General features: G+C 37.5%; 1 protein-coding gene across 4 annotated transcripts in view; it reads left to right on the forward strand.

Annotated features, from left to right (window-relative positions):
* The window catches only part of LOC132277290 (aminodeoxychorismate synthase, chloroplastic), a 60073-nt gene that overhangs the window by 27840 nt on the left and 8422 nt on the right, over positions 1-23811 (forward strand). For 2 of the 4 annotated variants that reach the window (XM_059779107.1, XM_059779106.1), the window contains 5 exons: positions 4957-5021; positions 5275-5341; positions 17592-17879; positions 17956-18082; positions 18521-18795. In XM_059779107.1, coding sequence (XP_059635090.1) covers positions 4957-5021; positions 5275-5341; positions 17592-17879; positions 17956-18082; positions 18521-18795 — 822 coding nt within the window. The remainder of the gene's footprint in view (positions 1-4956; positions 5022-5274; positions 5342-17591; positions 17880-17955; positions 18083-18520; positions 18796-23811) is intronic. The other 2 variants (XM_059779108.1, XM_059779109.1) reach the window with 2 other exon arrangements.

Consider the following 23811-nt stretch of genomic DNA (forward strand, 5'->3'; position numbering starts at 1 on the left):
TCTTTTCAGCCTCCCTGATTTGCAATGATTCTTTTGACTTTTCCTTATTTATTTATTTCCTTCTATTCTTCTTACCTTTTCAGCTTCCTTGATTTGGGCTGATCCTGTATGTTCAGATAATCGTGAACGAGCTATTCTACATCACTTCCAGAGACTTTGTTGAGACTTGGAGAGGGTGTATAGTGTGGGCCCAAGTCCGGGACGTTTGGAGGACACGTCTTTGTGCGTTTGGTGGTGTTTATAGCTTGAGAAGAGGAACATGAGGTCCTTTGAAGGAAAGGAAACACCTATTCATGTGCTTAAGTCCTCCATTATTACCACTCTTTTTGTTGGGTTATAGGGAGATATTCTAGATCTTTGGAAGAGATAATTGATTTTTTGGGCTCTTTAAGAGAGTAGAGGCCCTATTTGACCTTGTGTAGTTCTTTGGGATGTGGGTCCCCTTTTGTTCGCCTTTTTGTACAATCTTACTTACTGAAAAAAAAGAATGCCCGCCAAACATCAATAGCATTCTTAGTGGTGATGCAGCAGCGGGTAGGGGCAATTCAAAAACAGAATTCAAGTAAATAAGAAAGAGGTTAAGAAAGTGATTGAGAGAGAAATAAAATTAGAATAATAAGGGAAGAAATCAGAATGAGAGAAGAGAAGAATAATAGAGGGAGGGAAAAGAAATCACAATAATCTCAAATTCAATATCAATAATAATCATCAAAAGCTTCACAACAATGTTGATAGCCCACATATAAATAGGCATCAAGAAAACCCTAAAAATCCTATTACCATAATTAAATCCTAAAACAGTAAAATTATTGAAAAGTCTAATAATAATAATAAATAGCAGACAAAAAAATCCCTAATTCTATCTTTCTTTCCCATCATTCCATCCCGGTTGAGAAGAACTCTCCTCCGGAGAGTAAATGCATAAGTATAGTTCCAAAAACTATGAACCAATACCCCATTTGATACTTGAAACTAGAAAACCCTTCCATCGGACAAGGTAATACTTAATATCTCCAAGATGAGGGCCATCACTCTGATAATCAACAATATCCTCTGTCCAATCCATATAATGCGGCTGAAAAGATAGATGAACTAATGCCCGAGGAAAATGTAAATCCACCTGTAGGAACATATGCCAATAAAATAGGAGGCTCAAAGGTCTTTTCAAAAAAAAAAAAAAAAAAAATAGGAGGCTCAAAGGTGCCTCGGTCAGATAACAAATACTCCACATCAAAAATTGAATTAGTACTCAGATCCAATGACCAATCAAAGTAATATGCATTGGGTCCTAATTTTTGAATGATGTGGAAAATTCCAACAATTTTTGCATGTTTTATTTGGAAGGAGTTTTTAGGATAAGGTTGAGGTAGTGCACAGATTATAGCATAATCACCTTCAATTAATTCATGATTCCTATGATAAGCATATGCAATGAGTTCAGAATTCTTTTTACTTGAGACAATTTCTTGTCGCATATCGGCATAAAATTCATGAACAAGCTGAATGAAGGAATCAACAAACTCAAGTGAATACATACATGGAGGTGGATGATAATAATCAATGGACTGACATAGTAAAGAATTGTAGATAATCTCCAAAGAACAACTACCGGTATTTTGATTAGTCGCACTTGTATAAACATAATCCATGATAGGTAAAAACAAGTGCCAAGTGTTTAGGTGTATGCTAATAATAAAACTAACCATCTTTCCTAGACCTTGATTCACAACATCAATTTTTCTGTCATTCAAAGGACAAGATGCAAAAGGAAACTTCAAATTTGTTCCTAAGAATGTCCAAAGTGTCTTCCAGAAATTACTATTGTACTTGACATCCTTGTTTGACACAATGGAGGTGGATGACTCATGAAATTTAATCATCTCTTCAAGGCAATTTCAAGTGGCCTCAATTTGTGCAAATTCATCATTTGCTCCATTCAGTTCAACATTTTCCCTAGAATGTGTATGGTTAGGTGGGACATCAAATGAATATGATTCTAGGGCTAAGGCAGTGGTGTGTTGCTCCCCAATCATGTTTGACAATTTAGTTTGATGCTCCTCAAATGTTACATCCTTAATTTCATCCAATTGAGTGCATTTGGGTGGTGGAGAATACAACACCTCATATATGACAATGGGAGCTGCCTTAATTACGAATTTTTCTTCTTTTGCCAATACAATAGACTCTTTTTCAGACACATCTTGACCAATAGAAGTGACTACTTCAACAAAATCAATGGACAAAAGGCCCATAGATTGTAGAGCTTTTGAGGTGAAATAGTCTGATTTTCCTTGCTTTCTTCAAGTTCTAGAGTCGTAATTTTCCCCATGGATGAAAAAACACTATCTGAGTGATAATACCTTATTCCCTTAAGAAGTGTTCAAACATCTCAACAATTAATTCATTACAGTCCAAATCAAGCATAATCAAGCTTGACTTGACCTGTGCAACAGTGTGAAGCATTGAAATACCTTTTCTGTAGCAACAGTCAGAAATATGAGACAACTTCTCAAAAGACTTAACAGTTACCTGAAAAATCTCCTTTAATTGCTCATCACTAAAAGGCTCATTTGGTGCAGTAATTCTCATAATTTCATTGAGACAACTGGCAACTGAAATTCTCACATCTATATTTGGATGCCGAATAAGACATTTGCAAGTAAGACATCTATTGTGAAAGATATTGCATTTTGGATCAATATTGATGGATTTTGTTTCACATTGCATAAAAGAAGCTCTAACTGATTTTGTCTCACATTGCATTAAAGAAGCTCTAACTCATCAAGTATACTGAGAAGTTCAGAAACAACAAATGGAAGCATAAAGAGCCATATTTCTAGTGTTTAGGAGTTGTTGGACTACTCCCCCTTTGACAACTCTCTTTGTCTCTCTTTCATCTTCACACCAGTCTGTTCGACTTTCATGTGAGAAGTTTGGTTTGTGCTCAACAATCCCAATTTTGCTTGGCTTAGAACACAGCCATTGGGGACATAAAATGACATTCTCTTCTAACATCGTTACGTATTAATGGAATGGAACAGACATAAGAATGGTTGAAGATAATGCCAACATAGGACTCAAATTGAAGTAAGCAGATCGAATCATAAATCTACTACAATGCACAAACAAGAAATATGAATGCAATTAAAGTGATTATGCCAAAATTCGTGCACTAGGGTGGGAGACGATAACAAAATAAATGTGGCTAAAGGGATGGAAATAAAGATGGAAATTTCTTTTTAAAACCTTTTTTTTTTTTTAATTAAAGGTGCAACTAAGGCAATTTAAAGGCAAAATTTAAATGGGTAAATTTAAATGGGTAGTCAGGACCTTTTTTGCACATTTTTAAACCAATCAATTAGATAAAAGTACTAGAACAATTTTTAAAAAGAAGTACATGTATCTTTTTTGAAGTCCTATGTAGCTCCCAAGTCTTGAAGGCTAACCAAAAGTGGCTGTAAAAAACTGAAATACAGATTCTGTTTATTTTATTTTATTTTGGAACTGGTTTACTTCTGAACTGGTTCTCTACTGAAAGTGTTGAACTGGTTCAGTTCTGATCTAGTTCCAAGACTGGACTGCCTCTAACTGTAACCAAACAGGCCCAATTTGGAATGAGATTTAAATCTGTACTGCTTTCCAAATCGTGGGTCCACAAACCAGGGACCCGAGGCTTATGCGAGTTGATGATCTAACTGCAGTGATGATAGGAAGCTCCGATGACAGCGATAACCAGAATCTGACAGTGACGATACAGTGCTCCAGTGATGAATACGAAGACGGCGAAACTGTTTGCAGGTTCCGGCAAAGGCTGAAGAATACAGGCAGCAATGGACTGATGGCGAGAATCTGTCAACTTGATGTTCGCGGGAGTTTGTGGCTTCGGTTTATGTGTTGAGGGCTGTTGAGTTTGTAACTTTGTCGGGGTATGGGTTTTGCGGTTGTGTCTTGCAGCTAGGGTTTCGGTATTGTTGTAGATACTGGCAGTGGCGGCTATGGTCGACGGTTGCGGTAAACTGTTATTGAGGGTTTGGGTTACGACAATTAGGGTTTGGTTGGGTGAACACAGTATTGGTATTGGATGGTTTATTGCAGCTGGTGATTAGGGTTCAGATGCAGCGGCTGTAGATTTTGTTAGGGTGTCAGTTGATTTGTATTGGTGCCGGCTGGGGCTTAGGATCTTCAGATGGCTGAACAGTGTTAATGGATTAGATTGCTAAACAAGTAGAGTGCTGTGAACAGTAGAATACTATGGATCTTTGCTCTGATACCAATTGATGTAGCAGCGGGTAGGGGCGATTCGAAATAAGAATTCAAGTAAATAAGAAAGAGGTTAAGAAGGTGATTGAGAGAGAAATAGAAGAAGAATAATAGGGGAAGAAATCAGAATGAGAGAGAAGAGAAGAATAATAGAGGGAAAAGAAATCACAATAATCTTAAATGCAATATCAATAATAATCATTAAAATCTCCGTAACAATGTTGATAGCCGACATATAAATAGGCATCAAGAAAACCCTAAAAATCCTATTACCGTAAATAAATCCTCATCTCTCTTCCACATCCTACACCAATTGACTATGACTTGCCTCCTCTGCTTCAATTGTTAATTGTCATAGTCTTTCCCAAAACTGTTGTTCATCTAAAGGAAGCTGTATCTAGCATTTGATTGTAGCATTTATTGCTGCACTTGGTTTAGATCGTGAAGCATTTTTATTTTTTCAGTTTGCCTATTGTTTCTTACATAACCTCACACAATCTATATATTTTTTCAGTTTCCATTTTAATTTTTATTTTCATTTTCATTTTTTTCAATTTTAAAAATGGGGAAGTACGGTTATATGTTCTGTAACAAGTTTTAACTCCTCTACTCCTACATTTGCCTTGCAAAACGGCAAGCTTTGCTACAACCATGTTTTTATGCGTATTTGACTGAAGGTATTAAATGATATGACAGGCTTTAGGATATGTGCATGGTGCTCACGTTGTTCATGCATCTGAACCAGTCCATGGGCGACTGAGGTATGGTGAACAATATTTGTAAGGTTGTATGCTTTTCATTCAGATGTACATTATCTTATACCTCTTGTAGTCGGCATCCTCTAATGATTAGAAAGCATGGATTGAAACTGGTTATTTCTGTATTTTGTTAACTGCTCTTTATCATTTTGATATGTGACAGTATTGTTCCTCTTTGTGTAGTGAATTTTTCGTTTTTTAAGGTTCCATGCGCTTGTTTCTACCTTAATTAAATTATTTTTCTTGGCCCTTACAGTGAAATTGAGCACAGTGGATGTAGACTGTTTCATGATGTTCCTTCTGGCAGAAATTCTGGATTTAAGGTTTGTTGGATGATATATGTGAAAGAGATTGAATTTGTTAACTATATTTGATGTGCCAATTTCATGTTCCATGGAAAGTTTTTTAAATTATTTATAAACCATGACTACTGTGTAAAAGAGTTGAAGCGCCTTTAAACTTCCTTGTTAATCAAAATTAAAAAAGCTTACAGTGAAATTGAGCTCAGTGGATGTAGACTGTTTCATGATGTTCCTTTTGGCAGAAGTTCAGGATTTAAGGTTTGTTGGATGATATATGTGAAAGAGTTTGAATTTGTTAACAACATTTGATGTGCCAATTTCATGTTTCATGGCAAGCTTTTTAAATTATTTAGAAACTATGACTACAATGTAAAAGAGTTGAAGTGCCTTTGAAACTACCTTGTTAATCCAATGTATTTGCATAAACCATGACTCTTATAGCGTTATAAAATTAAGACCAAGACCTAGACCCACTTAATCGTAATAAATCAAACAATGATGTCATTTTTTTCCCCTTCTCACTTTGATTTTGTAAAGATTGAAAGAGAGAGATGGAGGCTGTGTTTCATATATATTAAACCCTAGAACAAAAGAAGCGAAGCCTATATACAAGTACAAGAATGAGCTAATTACATATTGGCCCTACCAACTATACATAATTACAACATGGCGCAATATATATATATATATATATATATATATATATATATATATATATAAATGTTCTAACACTCCCCCTCAAGCTGGAGAATATATATCATATAATTCCAACTTGGAACAGATAGTCTTCAACCGATTATAACCCAACGCTTTGGTAAACATATAAGCTAGTTGATCTTCAGACTTCACAAATGGAGTAGAGATGCTCCTAGTTAATATTTTTTCCCGAACGAAGTGACAATCAACTTCAATATGCTTGGTCCTCTCATGGAACACAGGATTGGATGCAATGTGAATGGCCGCTTGGTTATCACAGAACAATGGAATAGGAGCTTTAACTGTCAACCAAAGTTCCTCTAGAAAGTGTTGTATCCATGTCAACTCACTAGTGGTATGAGCCATTGCCCTGTACTCGACTTCAGCACTAGATCAAGCTACTACCGTTTGTTTCTTACTCTTCCATGTAAAAAGATTTCCTCCTACAAATGGGCAATAGCCTGTAGTAGACCTCGCATCTGAGGGAGATCCAGCCTGGTCAACATCTGTAAAACCTTCCACAGTGAGATGACCATTCGATTTATATAGCAACCCGAAACCTGGAGCCTGCTTTAGATATCGAATAATTCGAAGAACAACATTCCAATGCGGTACTCTAGGAGCTCCTGTGAACTGACTTACAACACTAACTGCATATGAAATGTCAGGTCGGGTGATGGTGAGATAAATTAATTTCCCAACTAAACGTCGATATCTACCATGGTCATCAAATAAATCACCCTCATCAGATGAGTTTATATTTGGATCCATAGGAGCATCAGCATGACGACCTAACATACATTTCTTCTAATAAGTCCAGCACATATTTCCTTTGAGATAAGCTTATATCTTCCTTGGATCTAGCAACCTTAATACCCAAAAAATATTTAAGTTTACCCAAGTCTTTAGTGTGGAAACCAACGGGCCAGTGGCCTAGCGGTATCAGGACCTTACTTCTCAAAGAGAGATTAAGGGTTCAAGCCTCAGAAGAGGCATGTGTGTGTGAGTACCAACTAGGGGAAAAGAAAAAAAAAAAGTCTTTAGTGTGGAACAAATTTTGCATAAACAACTTCAACTTAGCAATGCCGTCATAATCATCACCTGTGATAACAATATCGTCTACATACACCACAAGAAATATAAAACCAGTTCTGTTGTGATGGTGAAATGCCGAATGATCTGTCTGACATCTTTTAAGACCAAAGGCAAGTGCTGCCTCAGAGAATTTTCCAAACTAAGCCCTTGGAGATTGTTTCAATCCATACAGTGCCTTCTTAAGGCGACATACAGCATGACGAGACTCCCCCTGAGCAATAAAGCCAGGTGGTTGCTCCATATAAACCTCTTCAAGTAAATCACCATGCAAGAAGACATTTTTCACATCTAATTGGAACAATGGCCAGTTACAATTGGCGGCAATGGAAATAAGGACTCGGATAGAAGAAATCTTCGCAACAGGGGAAAAGGTCTCATCATAATCAATACCATAGGTCTAGGTGTACCCTTTTGCAACAAGAAGAACCTTCAAACACTCAATAGACCCATCATGAAGATATTTGACAGTGTAGACCCCTTACAACCAATTGGTTTGGAACCAGGAGGTAAGGGAACAACATCCATTTCATCTACGATGGCTTTGCGCCAATCGGGATTAGAAAGAGCATTCTACACAGTCTTGGGAACAACAGTGGCGGACAATGTGGATAAAAAAATAAGACAAAGAGGGCGATACATTATTATATGAGACAAAGTTAGAAATAGGATGTACAGCGACACAAGAACGAGTACCTTTGCATAAGGAAATAGGAAGATCATTAGCAAGAGGAGGAGCCTCAATGGAAGGAGACAATTGGGGGGATGTTTCTTGTGGTCGTCGACTATGCACTTGAAGTGGTGGTGGTGTGACAGACTCAGTTGAAGTAGACACAACAGGCAACAGAAGCAATAAATCAGTATTTAAAGACAAACCATTTGAAGAGCAGTAAGGAGTGTCCTCAAAAAAGGTGACATTCATACACAAGCATTACTAGTGCTAGGATCCCAACATTTATAACCCTTTTGAGTTTGAGAGTAACCAATAAAGACACATTTAACGGCACGAGGAGACAATTTATCACTGCCAGGACGTAATATATGAGCAAAGCACACAACCAAAAACACGAGGAGTCAATGCAAATAAGGGACGAGTAGGAAAAACAATAGAATAAGGGCATTTCCAGTTAAGAACGGCAGATGGCATACGATTAATTAAGTAACAAGCAATTAAAACAGCATCTCCCCAAAATGCATTTGGAAGATGCATATGGATCATTAAAGTACGAGCTATTTCAATTAAATGCCGATTTTTCCGTCCTGCTACACCATTTTGTTGTGGAGTAGAAGAACAAGAAATTTGGTGCAAAATATCACGAGTCACAAAATGTAGAAATAACACCTTTGACATAGACCATAGTATTATCACATTTTAAAGTTCATAAAACACAGCCAAACTGGGATTGAAATATAGAAAAAAGTTCAGACCGGTCTTTCATTAAAAACATCCAAGTCATCCTTGAGTAGTCATCAACAAAGGTAACAAAATATGAACAACCTGAATTACTGACACAACGAGCAGGACCCCAACTGTCTGTATGCACCAATTCAAATAAAGAAGACTGACGATTATCAATACGAGGAAAAGACACTCTATAGTGCTTGCCCAATTGACATGACTCACAATCTAAAGTAGACACCGACTGAAGAAAAGGTAAAGCAGACTTCAAGTACCTCAAGGAGGGATGACCTAACCGATAATGCCATTGGCGTACAGAAACATGTGAATGGGGAGCCACACCACTAGTAGACGACTGGCAATCCAAGTAATAGAGGCTATTCCTTTTAATTCCACCACCAATTGTCTTCTTCGTTTTGAGGTCCTGAAAGACACAAAAGGAAGGATAAAAAATCACAGAACAATTGAGTGCTTGAGTCAGTTTACTCACATATAATAAATTAAAAGGAAATTGTGGAACCAATTGCACAGAAGATAATGAAATGGAAGTAGTGAGTTTAATTGTGCCCTGACCAAAAATGGGATGAGTTCTACCATCTGCCATGGCAACAAAAGATGTGGAGCTAGACTTGTGGAAATTAGAAAATAGAGATTCATTACCCGTTAGATGTGTAGATGCCCCAGAGTCAAGAACCCAAGGGGAGGATAAAGTTTGTACATCTGAAAAACATGTAATATTACCTGACTTGGCAAAGGTAACAACATCATAAAACTTGTGGTGTGCGTGGTTGACCAAGGCACTGAACTCGGCTCGAGATAGTGTGACGCTGTCACTAATAGATGAATTCGATGGCATTACAGAAGGTGGGGAAGGTGGGATGGCCTAGTCTAGAGAGGGACGAGAACAAACAGTTTCAGAGGAAGTGACAACTTGATTCGCCCATGCTGGGTTTCCATGAAGATCCCAACAGTAAATAGAATGATTAGTACCCCCACAGTGGCCATAGTGACAACTATCGGTACGTCCACAACCACGGTGACCACGACCTCTATCACGACCACCATTGCCACGAGAACCACCCATATTGCCTCCATACCCTTGGTTGCTACTGGGATTACCACAATTTCTAGAAACCTATGGTGTGACAGAAGGAATCATCATAGCTAAATTTTCTTTCCCAGTTGATGTTCCATGTGATGGTTTTGAAACCCGAAGTAATCGAGCATAAATGTTACCCAAAGAAGGAAGCCCTCCATCACTAGCAAGGATTTGTTCCCGAATACTCTGAAGATTAGTGTCTAGTCCCACAAGGAAAATAGAAACATAAAATTCCTCACGTTGTCGCTTGAGAACTTCAAGATCAGTGGTCTAGGGGTGGTATTGATTCAACTCATCCAATAGGCTTTTGAAACCACTGTAATACTTGCCGGTGTTCTGACTGGATTGACAACAATGAAACATCTTTTCATACAGAGAATAGATGCGAGAAACATTTGTGTCCATAGAGTAAGTTTCTTTTACTGCATCCCAAATTTCCTTTGCAGTGTTCAAAAACATAAAGTTTGTTGCAATGGAAGGCTCCATACTATTCCACAACCATGACATAACCATGTAGTTATCTGTTTCCTAGTCATCATACCTTGTTGCAGTTGTAGATGGAGGATCATGTGTAACAAATTTTAATTTTCGTCGGGCTCCTAAAGAGATTTTCACAGCTTGAGCCCATAGTAAATAATTAGAAGCACTTAATTTCGGAGTTGTAGTTTGCAGTCCAACATGATTAAAATGTGCAGTAGAAGGTTTAATTCCCGCAAGTTCAGAGGCAGTAGTGGTTGAAGACTTTGGCATGGATGAATGCTTAACCAAAGAGACTATACTTCACAAAAAAAAAAACTTACTGTCCAAGAAGAAGAAACAAAAAAAAATGCACAGGCCAGAGAGAGAAGGGCAGAGAAATGCTACCCAGAAATTCGTCCGTCGGATCCACAAAAAAAAAAATGGGTCGGATTCAACAAAACGGGTCGGATTCATATATGGGTCGGATCAATGATATGGGTCTGCAAAACCAGGTTGAATCAGAACCGGATCTCTGCTAACCGGTTTTAGTACACCAGGTTTGGGCTACCTAACTCATGTAGCCAAACACCCGTCATCTTCTTCACACTTGCAGTTCCAAACTGCAACTCAACAACGGCGAGGACATGGCGACCTACAACTCATCTCTTGGCGACGGCGACGGACAACACAGATCACGGAGACTACAACCGAAACACAGCAGCAACAGCAGAACACGGCAAGACCCAAATCTAGTTACCAACGGCGACCTCTACAAACTTCTCGTCGACAGCCCAGAGATGGTCGTTGATGAAGAACACATCCAAGAAACGATGAAGGCAGCAATCGCGAGACCACAACAATTTTCAACTGCAAACCAAGCTCGCCAACGCACGCCGATTTGAAATATCATGATCAGAAAAAGAAATTTCCGATGATAAATGAAGACAACACACAGAAAAGGAAAGAAAAATACGGTCCTTTGTACCTCGTCAAACAAATCACGCCCACAAGTTAGGACACACCCTAGCACTTCTGCAGCAGCGACAATGGCTGGATCGATTCTCTGATACCTTGTAAAGATTGAAAGAGAATGAGATGGAGGGTGTGTTTCATATATATTAAACCCTAGAACAAAAGAAGCGAAGCCTATATACGAGTACAAGAATGAGCTAATTACATACTGGCCGTACCAACTATACATAATTACAACATGGCCCAATATATAAATCTTCTAACAGATTTACAAGGACTCTTCTAGTCTGTTTCAAATCAGTCAACTGTGTTAGAAATAAAGCCCAAGATCCACTTAATCTTCAACATTGTTTCCTTTCTTTTTCAATTGACAAAAGTTTTTCTTTAAAACCACTGCTTTAAGCTATCAACCTCATTTTCATCTCTCTAAAACTCCCTCATTTTCATCTCTCTAAAACTCTGAATTTTCTTCAATATAAGGAAACATTAATCTATGCAAATCTCATTCTTATGCCTGAGTGGTCCTGTTATTTTAAATTAATTTTTTATTTTTTTATTTTTTATTTTATATATATGTGGCTTGGATAAGATTATGACATTGGACAATTTGAGAAAGAAAAGACAGATCATAGTCAACTAGTTTTGTATGTGTAAGAATGATGGAGAGTCTGTGGATCACCTTCTTTTGCATTGTCCTATGTCTTATAATTGTTGGAATCTTATTTTTTGTCTTTTTGGCATCCATTGGATTATGCCTCGGTCTTCAAGGGAGTTGATTGACATTTGGAGGGGCCAAAGGGTGGGGGGCCATGCTCATATTTGTTGGAGGGTGACCCCCTTTTGTGTTTGGTGGAGCATTTAGAAAGAGCGAAATAAAAGGTCTTTTGAGGGGTAGGAAACCTCCATTGGGGTGCTGAAATTTGCTATTATTAGTTCTCTTTTTAGTTGGGTGATGGGGAGAAATTGTATATTTTTATATGAGATTGTGGACTTTTTGAGTTCTTTGGGTCCATAAGTTTATTTTGGTTTGGTTCCTTGTTTATCTCTTGGGATGCGTTCCCATTTTGAACGCTTTCTAATACATTTTATTTATCAAATTTATTTATTTATTATTTTATTATTATTATTTTTTATATATAAATTAAATATTTTCTTGCAATGTATGATCATTGATAAGTGATGATTACTTAAAAAATATTGATAAGTAAATGATTAATGAACTTTCCTAATTTATGGACATTTTAGGTATAATTGTGTACTCTGTTTGTTTTGTCATAGTCAGTTTGTTTCTATGAGGATTAATATGCATGCTCCATGAAAGCCTTTTCAAGTTAATGTATTGTGAAATGTTTTTGTCTTCATTTAAAAAAATATATATTTACGAGTGTTGGCTTGTTCATTTTGTCTTTTGAGAAATTCGTAAGATGCTCAAATATTATTAACATACAACAACGACGACCAAAGCCAAAGCCTTTTTTCCGACTACTTGGGGTTCGCTATATGAATCCTATATATTAATATTATGCACAAATATTATTAATTTAATTTTTTTAAATAGGGTTAAAATCATAAAACCCCTCTATACTATCCAAAATCATTACATAACCCCCTATACTAACAAATAACCCCCAGAACTAACAAAAGTGATCATTTTATCCCCATTCTGTGACGGAGCATGTGAAATGACAACCTGGTTGGAGTGACCTATGACGGACTAGGGTTGTCACTTGGTTGGAGTGACCTATGAGGGGGAGAATTGTCAGGCGGTGGGAATGTTTTACAAATATAACAACATCCAGCAAGTGGGGGGGTAAGGGAAGGACACCTTCAGAGAAAGGGGAGAGGGAGGTGAGGAACCGTATCTCATATGTCAACAATAGGAGCCGGGGGGGCGGGGCGGGGGGGGGGGGGGGGGGGGGGGGGGGGGGAGGGGTTGTGGTCGAGGGAGAGGGGAAGAGGGAAGGAGAAGAGGAAGGTGGTGAAGTTGGCGATTCGTAAGTGTAATGTTGATGTGGTATGTTTGCAAGAAATGAAACTTACCTAGGTATCGGATAAGGTTGTTAGGAGCCTTTGGGGTGGGAGATTTGTGGATTGGGTTGCTATGGATGCCATGGTCTCCCCTGGGGGGGGGGGGGGGGGGGGGGATGTGAGATACAAGTTCGGTCGGGTCTCAAAGCTTGATGTGTGGATGGGAAGATTCTTGGTTTCTAGTATGCCCTCTGTAGAAGTAGAGGATGATGGCTTCCATTGGATTTTCTCTGGAATTATTGTGATGTGAGATACAAGTTCGGTCGGGTCTCAAAGCTTGATGTGTGGATGGGAAGATTCTTGGTTTCTAGTATGCCCTCTGTAGAAGTAGAGGATGATGGCTTCCATTGGATTTTCTCGGGTGTCTATGGCCCCAACGAGGATGATGTTCAGCATTTCTCATTTGGATAAATTCCTTTGTTCTAGAGATAGGGAGAAGAAATATATGGATGCAGTTCAAGCTGCATTGGCTAGACCAACTTCGGATCATATTCCATTGGTCCTGTACTAGGGGGATTATGGGAAAGAAGCTCTCCCTTTAGATTTGAGAATATGTGGCTTCGAGCAGCAGTCTTTTTTGAGAGGGTCCGCTCCTGGTGGGTGGGATAAGATGTGATAGGCACTTTGGGTTACATCCTTGTTGGACAATTATGGTGTTTGATAGAGGACATTAAAAGATGGAATAAGGAGGAGTTTGGGAACTTAGAATGGAGGAAAAACCGAGCGTTCTCGAAGATTGTGGATATAATCACATGGAGGGATTGGGAGATCTTGGGGAGGCTTTGAGAAGTTGGAGGGTGGATTGCCAGGCGGAGAATGCTGAAATTATTGTGTTAAGAGGAGATTCTGTAGAGACAGAAATCTAGAGCCCCGTGGTTAAGGATGGGGGACCGTAATATGAAGTTCTTCCATATGTCTTCAATTTTATATAGGGAAGCTGAAAAGTTCTCCAATCGATTAGGACCTTTCTCTCTCCCCCCTCTTCGTTTTTGCCTCTCGCTCTGACATCGATATCTTCTCTGTTGGTCTTTGATTCTTCCTCTCTCCTCTCCCTATGATCTAGCTCTCTTTTTCTCTTCGATTTTACCAAATCGAAGATGTAAACAAGGCATTTGTTTCGTAAACTATAAGAGGAAAAAGAACATGTAAACGTGGTGTCTTAGACGAAAATGCACCGAAGACTTCTACACCGGTGACCTCTTTTTTTGGAAATAGGTCCGAAATCGTATTTCGAGATCGCTAGGCTGCCTTGTCTTCTGCAGAAAGGGGGGGGGGGGGGGGGGGGGATGGTTAAGGTTGCAAAACCTTTAAGAGGACCTTCGATTTGGGTGGACGATGCCTCTATAGGAAGATGCATGGAGGTGCTTTGTTCGTGTTTGGTAGGTAAATTTGATAAAGAAGTGGGTAACTGAGATCAGATTGCTGATTGGGCTGGACGTGCTTGGAAATTTTAATGTGGGGTTGGTGTGTTGCCATTGCCAGATTCACTCCTCTTTCGACTCCCCTCACAAGCAGAAGCCAGGAGAGTTCTAAGGGAAGGTCGTCGGGATTGGGGCAATGCAACTTTTCATGTGGATTGTAACGCCCCAAATCCCATGATCCGGTGCATTAACCAAAGGAACCTAACCCGACCCGATATCGAGTCCGAAACGCGGAAGCGATAAACCAAGAAGAGGTCACTAGAGGCATACATTTCCTCTAGGACAACAAGAGAAACACGAAATGAGTTAATAAGACCCTACACGTGCACGAATGCGGAAGCGAAGAAATAAAAAGATGGACACCATTCCAAGAATGATTAAAACAAAGGTTAAAATAGTACAATGACAAGTCCAAATACAAAACAACACCTATGGTGTCCCAATGGAGTTCCATTGTGCCAATGGTCAACTAAGAAGCGAATATAAAGAGATTAGAGGACAAAACCAAACCCAGTCGGCTGAATTCACCTGGGAGCAGGAAATAATTCTGCTGTAGAAAATTGAAGAAAAATGATTGGATCCAACCTTCCCGACCATGCCCCATGCTCAAACATGATGAATAAAGTTCAACTAAGATGTCTACGCATGGCAAGGACATACGTGAGTAAAAGATTGTGTGTGGGGCATACATTATGTGTTCATTTAATGTATATGTCATACATTTAAAATGAAGTGGCCTTAAGGCCTCAAATCCGAGTCTAAGCATCCCTAAGAATCGAACATGGCATGGCAATGTAGATACAACTAGTGTAAGTAAGTGCGACATACAAAAGTGTGCAATTTACATGAAAAACATACTTCAAAATAAAATGGCTCTTTGGCCTCAATTACATTGTTTTGAAAACATTCTCATTACATGTTTCTAAAGAAGTAATGGGTCTCTGACGGGTTTCTTTAGTAGCTTGCGAGGTTTGCGTCAGGGGGATCCCCTTTCCCAATTGTTGTTCATTATTGTTATGGAGGCTCATAGTAGGTTGATGGGGAGGGCTGTGGAGTTGGGCTTCATCGGGATTCAGGGTGGGCAGGGATGATGTTCATCATTTGGAGATTTCTCACTTACTGGTTGTGGATGATACTTTAGTTTTTTGTGAGGTGGAGGTGTCCCTGAGATTTTTGAGGTCTGTGTTGATTTGCTTTCAGGCAGTATCGGGCTCAAAAGGCAATGGTGGTGGTGGAAGGCGGTTGTGGTGGTGGTGGTGAAAGGCAGTGGCGGTGGTGGTGGTGAAAGGCAGTGGCGATGGTGTTGGTGAAAGTTGATGGCGGTGGTGGTAGAAGGCGGTGACGGTGGCGGAAGGCAGTGGCGGTGGCGGTGGTGAAAGGCGGTGGTGGTGGTGGTGGTGATGGAAGGCAATAACAGTGGTGAAAGGCGGTGGAAGGCGATAGCGGTGGTGAAAGGCGGTGGAAGGCGATAGCGGTGGTGGTGGAAGGTAGCGGTAGTGTAAGGCGGTAGTGGTGAAAGGTGATGGCAGTGGCGGTGGTGGTTGCACAAAGGAATGCGACGTCGGTGGTGAAAGGCGGTGGTGGTGGTGGAAAGCGGTGGACGGTGGTGAAAATCGGTAGCGGTGGTGGTGGTGGTAGTGGTGGAAGTTGGTGGTGAAAGGCAGACGTGGTTGTGGTGGTTTTTGGACTTGGGACGTGAGGGTTTTTTGGGAAGTTGATTTTTTTTAAAAAAATTACTTGGGAATGGAATGGCTATTCAATAGGTTTAGTTGTGGAATGGATTTTCATTCCAATGGAACGGCTATTCCCACTTTAAATTGCATACCCAACAAAGGAATGGTTGGAATAGGCATTCCATTCCATTCCATTCCTGGACACCAAATGCAGCATTAGATAAGTTATGCTGCTACTGCAGGAGTACCACTGAATATATCAACTTTATCCTGATTCCTGATCACATTCATTCGAAAGAAATTGATAAAAAATATTGAAAGTTCTGCTAGTGTTGACATCAACGTGAAGAGTTTATTTTGGTGTCAAAGGGGCCACGAAAAATCAGATATACTTAACTGTTTGTTTGGGTAATTTATAAAATGGTATTGTAAACTGCTTTACACTAACCTTCAGTCACATGTCTAAAACAGCTTCTTTCTTTTCATTTTCATTTGTTTTCTCTGCCATAAAAGTTTTTCTAAGGGTTGTTGGAAATTGTGGACTGTGTAATGTCAAAGTCCATACCAAATGCAGTGAACTACGTACCCACAGCAGTGTGCCCAGGTGGTATCAAAGCCCCCTTTGGAAATCGCTGGTGATTCGTTCGAACCTTACCATCTCCCTTGCACAACAGGAAAAAATAAGCAGTAAATTTTATAATAGAGAAACACAATCAGGCAAATGACAGTGGTACTATTAGGACAGGAGCATTGCAAGCAGCAAAAAGTGTTGATTACCTGACAGCAATGTGCAGCATTCACATCTCTTGTGATTGCCAGGCACTAGGTTTATTATTATTATTTAATGTTTTATTATTTTTTTTTCTTTTTCTGCTTTCAATAATAATAATAATAATGAATAAAAAAATATTCTCTGCTGTTTAGAACTGTACTTGTGATTTTTTTGTTTATTATTTTTGTTCCTTGGCTTGCGGACAAAAATGTCTCTTGGCATGGCTGAAGTTTTGCTGATTTGTCATTCTTCTGCTCAATGTTACATGTGCCCAGAAGAAGATAGAATTTCATCATGTTTTGAGTCATTTCTGGGGTTCACTTAAGCACAAAATGGTTCACTGAAGCAATAGGGCATTGTAAAAAACTTCTTGCATCTAGCACATCTTTAAAGTGTAGTGTATTTTAGGATGAAACGAATGAAGCTAACTTGCAAACAGATTTCTAAATAATCTGTTGGTACTGGCATGTTTAGGATTGCATGAAAATTTTGGTATAGCAAGAAAACTCACTACCTTGTGAGGTTTCCATGTTGCCAGAATTAATCTTTAATGAAAGTCTTAAGTTATATTTATAGAATACTGGAGATCCCTGTACTCTTGTTGTGCCCCTATTAATATGTGCATCAACCTAAACTCCTGTGGGTTATGACTTAATACAGGTGGTTCGATACCATTCCCTCGTAATAGATGCGGAAACTCTTCCGAAGGAACTCATACCCATAGCATGGACCTCTTCTGCTGATACACTTTCCCTCCTTGACTCCCAAAAGTCTGATGTTGTCCCTGATGCCTATGAGAATCAGCTTTGCCAACAAATCTCTGTTGATTCTTCCTCAAGGAAGTTCAGAAACGGAGGTTCATGTTGTTCCATCGACTCTAAAGGTATGCTGACTGGAAAGGTTCTCATGGGCATCAGGCACTCTACAAGGCCTCATTATGGTTTACAGGTAGATTTTCTGGTTATTGTGTTTATTGTACCCACTCTTTTGGTATGTTACACTAAAATTTTCTTTTTGACTTCAGTTTCATCCGGAGAGTGTTGGGACCTGTCATGGGAGGAAAATATTCAGTAACTTTAGAGATATCACTGAGGATTATTGGCTCAATTTGAGATCATCCTCCAATAGTGAGAGAAAGGTTCATTGTTGTGGTAAACTTCTTGAAGAAATTTATATTCTTACTCTTATTACTATTAGTGTAATATGTTGGTTTCTTTTGGCTCAATAAGTACCCTGAAATGGGGCTTAAAAAATTCCTGTATGCTAGTTTGTATGATGGATTTTGGCAACTGTTGGGTATATCATTTGCAAAATATGTCAATAAATTGAGGTGGTTCTCTATCGGAAACTGTCATGACTGCCTTCTTTTCTTTGGGTCCTAACATCCCGTAGATCTACTATGTTTAAGGTATTGATTGATGAGCTGCTTTAAATTGTTTAACATCTCTCCAACCTTTAGTGGTCCTTGCTAGAATTGCATGGTATATATGGGCAGTGCTTTATGTTTACTCCATGTGCATCTTCCACGTTTACTAAGCATTTTTATGTGTAGAGCCTCTTATTTACCTTGGGCAGTAAACTTTACTTAGCATCCACACAGGTGCCTCATAGACGTCGGCTGTTCAGAGATTTTCCAGGAGGTAGGCAGTTAGTGAATGGTTTGAATGATAGGAGTCACTTCAGCATGTGTGATATGCTAGATCTATCACGTCAGAAAAATTGTGTCAAATTTCTGAATTTGAAATGGAGGAAACTAGAACGCTTGGCTAGTCAAGTTGGTGGGGCAAGAAATATATTCTGTAAACTGTTTGGAGACCGTAAGCCTGAGAACACCTTTTGGTTGGACAGTTCCTCAATAGAAAAGGTGCATTTCTTGCTCAAACATGTCCTTTTATGTATTCTTATTTCCTAATTTCTTACTATTTAATGAAAGTTTGGATTTAGGTTTCTCATGCTCTGTTCTATACGTCTTCAGGAATTTTCTTTATTGAAGGAGAAAATTTTCAAAAACTTGCACACGAACCAAATCTGTTCAAAGGTTTATTGACTAGATTTTCTACTTGTTTCCGTAGAGTTTAGTTACATGATGGGATGGTTAGAAGTCAGAACATTAAAATAGTTAAATGGGAACCTCTAAGATGGATTCAAGAGCAAAACTATTTGTTGCATACATACATGAAATGACGTGCAGATTGTTGTGAACTTTTAGATTGCACAAGTTTTAAGCAGCTTTATTTAAATTTTGGGTTTGAATGTTAAAGTTGGAAAAAAAATTTGACTTCTGGTGGCCACTAAACTGATATTTAAGATTAGTAACACAAAATGATAGGGAGATAGACAATGGTGTTACTAGCAGGATGGACAAATTGGAGACATGCTAGTGGTATTCTATGTGATATGAAAATACCAAATAAGTTGAAAGGAAAACTCTATAGGGACGGTTATTAGGTAGCTATTTCATACAAGCGAAGTGTTGGGTGTTAAAAAAGAAACCAGAACAAGACATCCATAGCTCAAATGAGAACGTTGAGATGGATAATAGAAACCGCTATAAAAGATAAAATTGAGAATCAAAATGTGAAGGAGACTAGGAGTGACATCTATAGTAGTGATAAAATAGAGAAAGTAGGCTTAGGTGGTATGGACACATACAACGTAGTCCAGTGAATGCACTACTAAAAAAAGGAAGATTAATTATGTAGAAGGTAAAAGACACCGGCCGATCAAAACCAACTTGGGATGAAGTAATTAGAATTGATTTCCAAAGTTTTAATTTACGTGTAGACATTTTTTGTACTAGAATAGAATGGAAAAAGACGAAGAGAGAATTCACGTGAAACTCTGCCCTAGTTTCAGTAGAAAATAGGTAAACAAAATATCGATAGTTTTTGTAGTTTGTTACAGTTTTGATGCAAAATTTTTAAGAGTTGCATCTTCTTTACCTTTATATCTTCTTCCTCTTTCTTTTTACAGTTGATCATATGAATCAACTCATATACTATTAATGTCTACACTCTTCTATATAATTGTGTTTTTGCCATATAGATGTGATTGGTTTTCAGATCATAAAATTAGTGGGAAGATTGGGATTTATAGAATTATAATAGATTCTGGAAACTTTGCAATTAGTGGTTGCTGCAACATGAATTTGCTGTAGTTGCTTTGAACACACTGAGATACAACTTATACCCAAATTAAGATGCGTTGGGATGCATACTGAGAGGAAGTTGTATATTAACTGCTTGTAATACAACATGCACCATATCCTGTTAGATGCAGGATTATAGTCCAGTTGTCTTCCATTTAACTGAAATAAAAAAGCTCATCAGTCTCTCTACTTTGAGATTTTAATTTTAATTTTTTATTATTATTATTATTTGTCTTTTCTTGAAAATAATAATAGTATATGACCGTTAAGGAGTTGAGTTTAAACTACTATGTTAGGGGCTTGCACTTTTGCTTTCTTTTGTGTGAGCGAGTGTTTTAAGGCTCTTTCTTAATATAAAAAATTTAAAGTGATACTTTTTATATGAATCGATAGATCCTTTATTTATTTATTATTTTTTTTTTCATGCAGTGTGTTGCTAAACTAAAGACATTTGTAACATTTGTTATTATCCTACACAAATTCGTTGCTCTCAAACACGAACCTTCATTACGCTTATTGCTAAATTGAGGAATAGTTCTATCTTTTTTGTAAGATGTTTGAACCTATTTTTGGGTTCAGATTATATTAAGTTTTTGAATTGTGGGGCTTGTTTATTATTGAAAAGGGTAAAAAGCATAAAGGGGCTGATCCTCTGTGAGATCACTGTACGTGTACTGATGATTCGGAAGGTATGATATTCAGTTAAAGTGAAATATGGTACTCACATTAACTGGCGCACTACTTATCAAGGAAAAGAGAATCAGCTAAGTGTGTTGGTATTATTATGATGAAGTAGCAGTCAATCTGTCCCAAGAAAGGTCTTATCGACATATCTCAAGAGTTCAATTGGAGTTTGGATTTTTTTGTTAGATTCCAAAAAAAGGTGAAAAAAAGAATGTTGGTAGCGGACCTGGCGGTGATGACAATGAAGGAAAAAAATCCATCTATGTTGTTATGCTGAAAACTGCTGATTTATATTTCATAAAAAAGAGAGAATTTCTGCTGAGCAGCCAAGGGATTGAAGCTCCTTTTTTATCATGAAATTAGAGTCATTTTGTTGAAATTTAAATTCAACTCTCATAGATGTAGAAAGGAATGGAGAAAGAATTGGTCACATGTATTTGGAAACTAGGAATAATGGAAGGTGGGGCAAACAATTGTAAACTTACTTGTTGCAGTTCAACTGAGGCTGTTTGTCTTGATCTTGTGGGTGCCTTGAAGATTTTCAAGAGTGCTCCGAATCTATTGAGTTGTTTGACTCGTATTTTAAAGAATTGAGGAGCAGAATTTTGTTTAAGTGGCTCAGTTGTGGACCTATGGACCTATGTTGTTTTATGAGATTGTAATGGAAGTAGCAAGTCTTAATTTGGTTCTCTGTGCAGCCCATTGCAGAGAAACAAGGAAATTGCTTTATTTAATTTCCACGATTTCTCAGTGCATTTTTTGATGAGCAAGTTAAACAAAATCAGGAGTTGTCAGAACTTACTATGACAAGATTTCGCTCTGCTTGCCTTACTTCCAAGAGTTTATCCGACTAATAGATTTTAGTTAGTCCAATTTATGCATATGTAAGTAATGGTCTGATAGTTTACAAAAGAATGACACCATGATATACCAGGAAATGGTTTAAGGTGATATAATACGTGGGGAAACTGTTAAGTTGTTCATTAAAGATGATATTATAACTTGGGCATGCGGCATTTCAAGTTGTTCGTAAAACATGTGGTTCAATGTTTAATCTCCCCATAACACCCTACCACCCCCCTCAAACAAACCCAAAAATATACTACGTATATGTTTTCCAATTGTCAAGGTTCTAAGGTTTATATTTTCCAATTGTCAAGGTTCTAAGGTTTTGTGGATTTTGCAGATTGCAGTGAATCAGTAAAAAATTGAATTGGGAAGGGAAAAAAAAAAAATCAATTATGTGAACCAAAGGATGGATGTAATTGAAAAGATTATTGACACTAATTATTGCAACTTCTTAGGCCCTTCAATACAGCGTTGTAGTTCCCTACTCGTAGCTCTTTGATTAATTGTATGGCACAGAGTGTTGGGCGTTAAAAAGGAAGCAAGAACAACAAATTCAGGTAGCAGAAATGAGGACGTTAAGATGCATGAATTCATTTTTTTGTAAAGATATAGTAGAAAGATATTTTTTATCTTAGAAATCAAACATATAAACAAAGCTTAGAAACTTTATTTTTTTTTTTTTTTTTTGTGGAATGTCGATGAATTGAGGAAATGGAATGTCATTTTTCATCAATCTTGGACTTTGTGGATAATGTGTCTACGTATATATTTTCCAACTGGGAAAGGAAAATTATTCACACTCATTGACACTCATTATTGCAACTTCTTAGGCCCTTCAATACAGCGTTGTAGTTCCTTACTCCTAGCTCTTTGATTAATTGCATGGCACAGAGTGTTGGGCGTTAAAAAGGAAGCAAGAACAACAAATTCAGGTAGCAGAAATGAGGACGCTAAGGTAGCTTAGAAAGATTATTGACATTCATTATTGCAACTTCTTAGGCCCTTCAATACAGCGTTGTAGTTCCCTACTCCTAGCACTTTGATTAATTGTATGGCACAGAGTGTTGGGCGTTAAAAAGGAAGCAAGAACAACAAATTCAGGTAGCAGAAATGAGGACGTTAAGATGCATGAATTCATTTTTTTTGTAAAGCTATAGTAGAAAGATATTTTTTATCTTAGAAATCAAACATATAAACAAAGCTTAGAAACTTTTTTTGTGGAATGTTGATGAATTAGGGATATGGAATGTCATTTTTCATCAATCTTGGACTTTGTGGATAATGTGAGTGTCTAAGGTCCCTATTTGGTCCTTGTGTAGTTCCTGGGTTGCACTCAGAAGGGGAGTGCTATCTATAATACTTATCAAAAATACATATATATATATATATATATATATACACAGTAGTGTTCAACTGCTCCCCTGTGAGTAGGAAAAAATATACTCACTTTCATCTAATCCTACGGTTAATATAATTCTTGCACTATTTTATAAGATTGATATTATTTGAATTAGTAATTAATTACAATGAGGTAAAATGACAATAGTAGTCAGGTTCATAAGAGGAAATAAATCAATTTTGTTTGATTCAACTTTTTAAGATTTGGTTGATTAACCGTGAATGGAAGAATATCATTTTCATCGAAATCATATATGAAATTTTTTTTTTTGAAAGATAAAAAGTTAAGGAAGAATATAACAAGAAAATTTTTATTTATTTATTATTTGTTTTGCTAATCTTATTTTTCCCTACCAATAAAAAAAAAAAATCTTATAGTCTTACTTAATTTTTTTTTTTTTTTCAAAAAAAATATTTCATGTGATGCTAATTAGGTAGGAAATTTTTTTTTTTTTTTTTTTTTTCTTGTTATACTCTTCCTTAAACTTTTTTTCTTTCAAAAAAAGGTTTTCGTGTGGTGCTAATTAGGTAGCAAATAAGATTAGCAAAAAAAAAAAAAAAAAAAAAAAAAAAAAAAGGAGACTTTTTCTTATTATACTCTTCCTTAATTTTTATCTTTTTTAAAAAAAGTTTTCATATATGATTTCGATGGAAGAGATATATTCACGGTTAATCAACCAAATCTTAAAAGGCTATGTCAAACAAAACTGATTTTTTTCTTTTTCTTTTTATGGAAATGTCTATTATAGTCATTTACTTCAATTGTAATTAATTACTAATTCAAATAATATCACTTCCCTA

This window comes from Cornus florida, unplaced genomic scaffold (genome assembly GCF_030987335.1).
Source record: "Cornus florida cultivar Cherokee Brave unplaced genomic scaffold, ASM3098733v1 CherokeeBrave_3.0.0_Hap2_Chr10, whole genome shotgun sequence".
In the NCBI taxonomy this organism is placed as follows: domain Eukaryota; kingdom Viridiplantae; phylum Streptophyta; class Magnoliopsida; order Cornales; family Cornaceae; genus Cornus; species Cornus florida.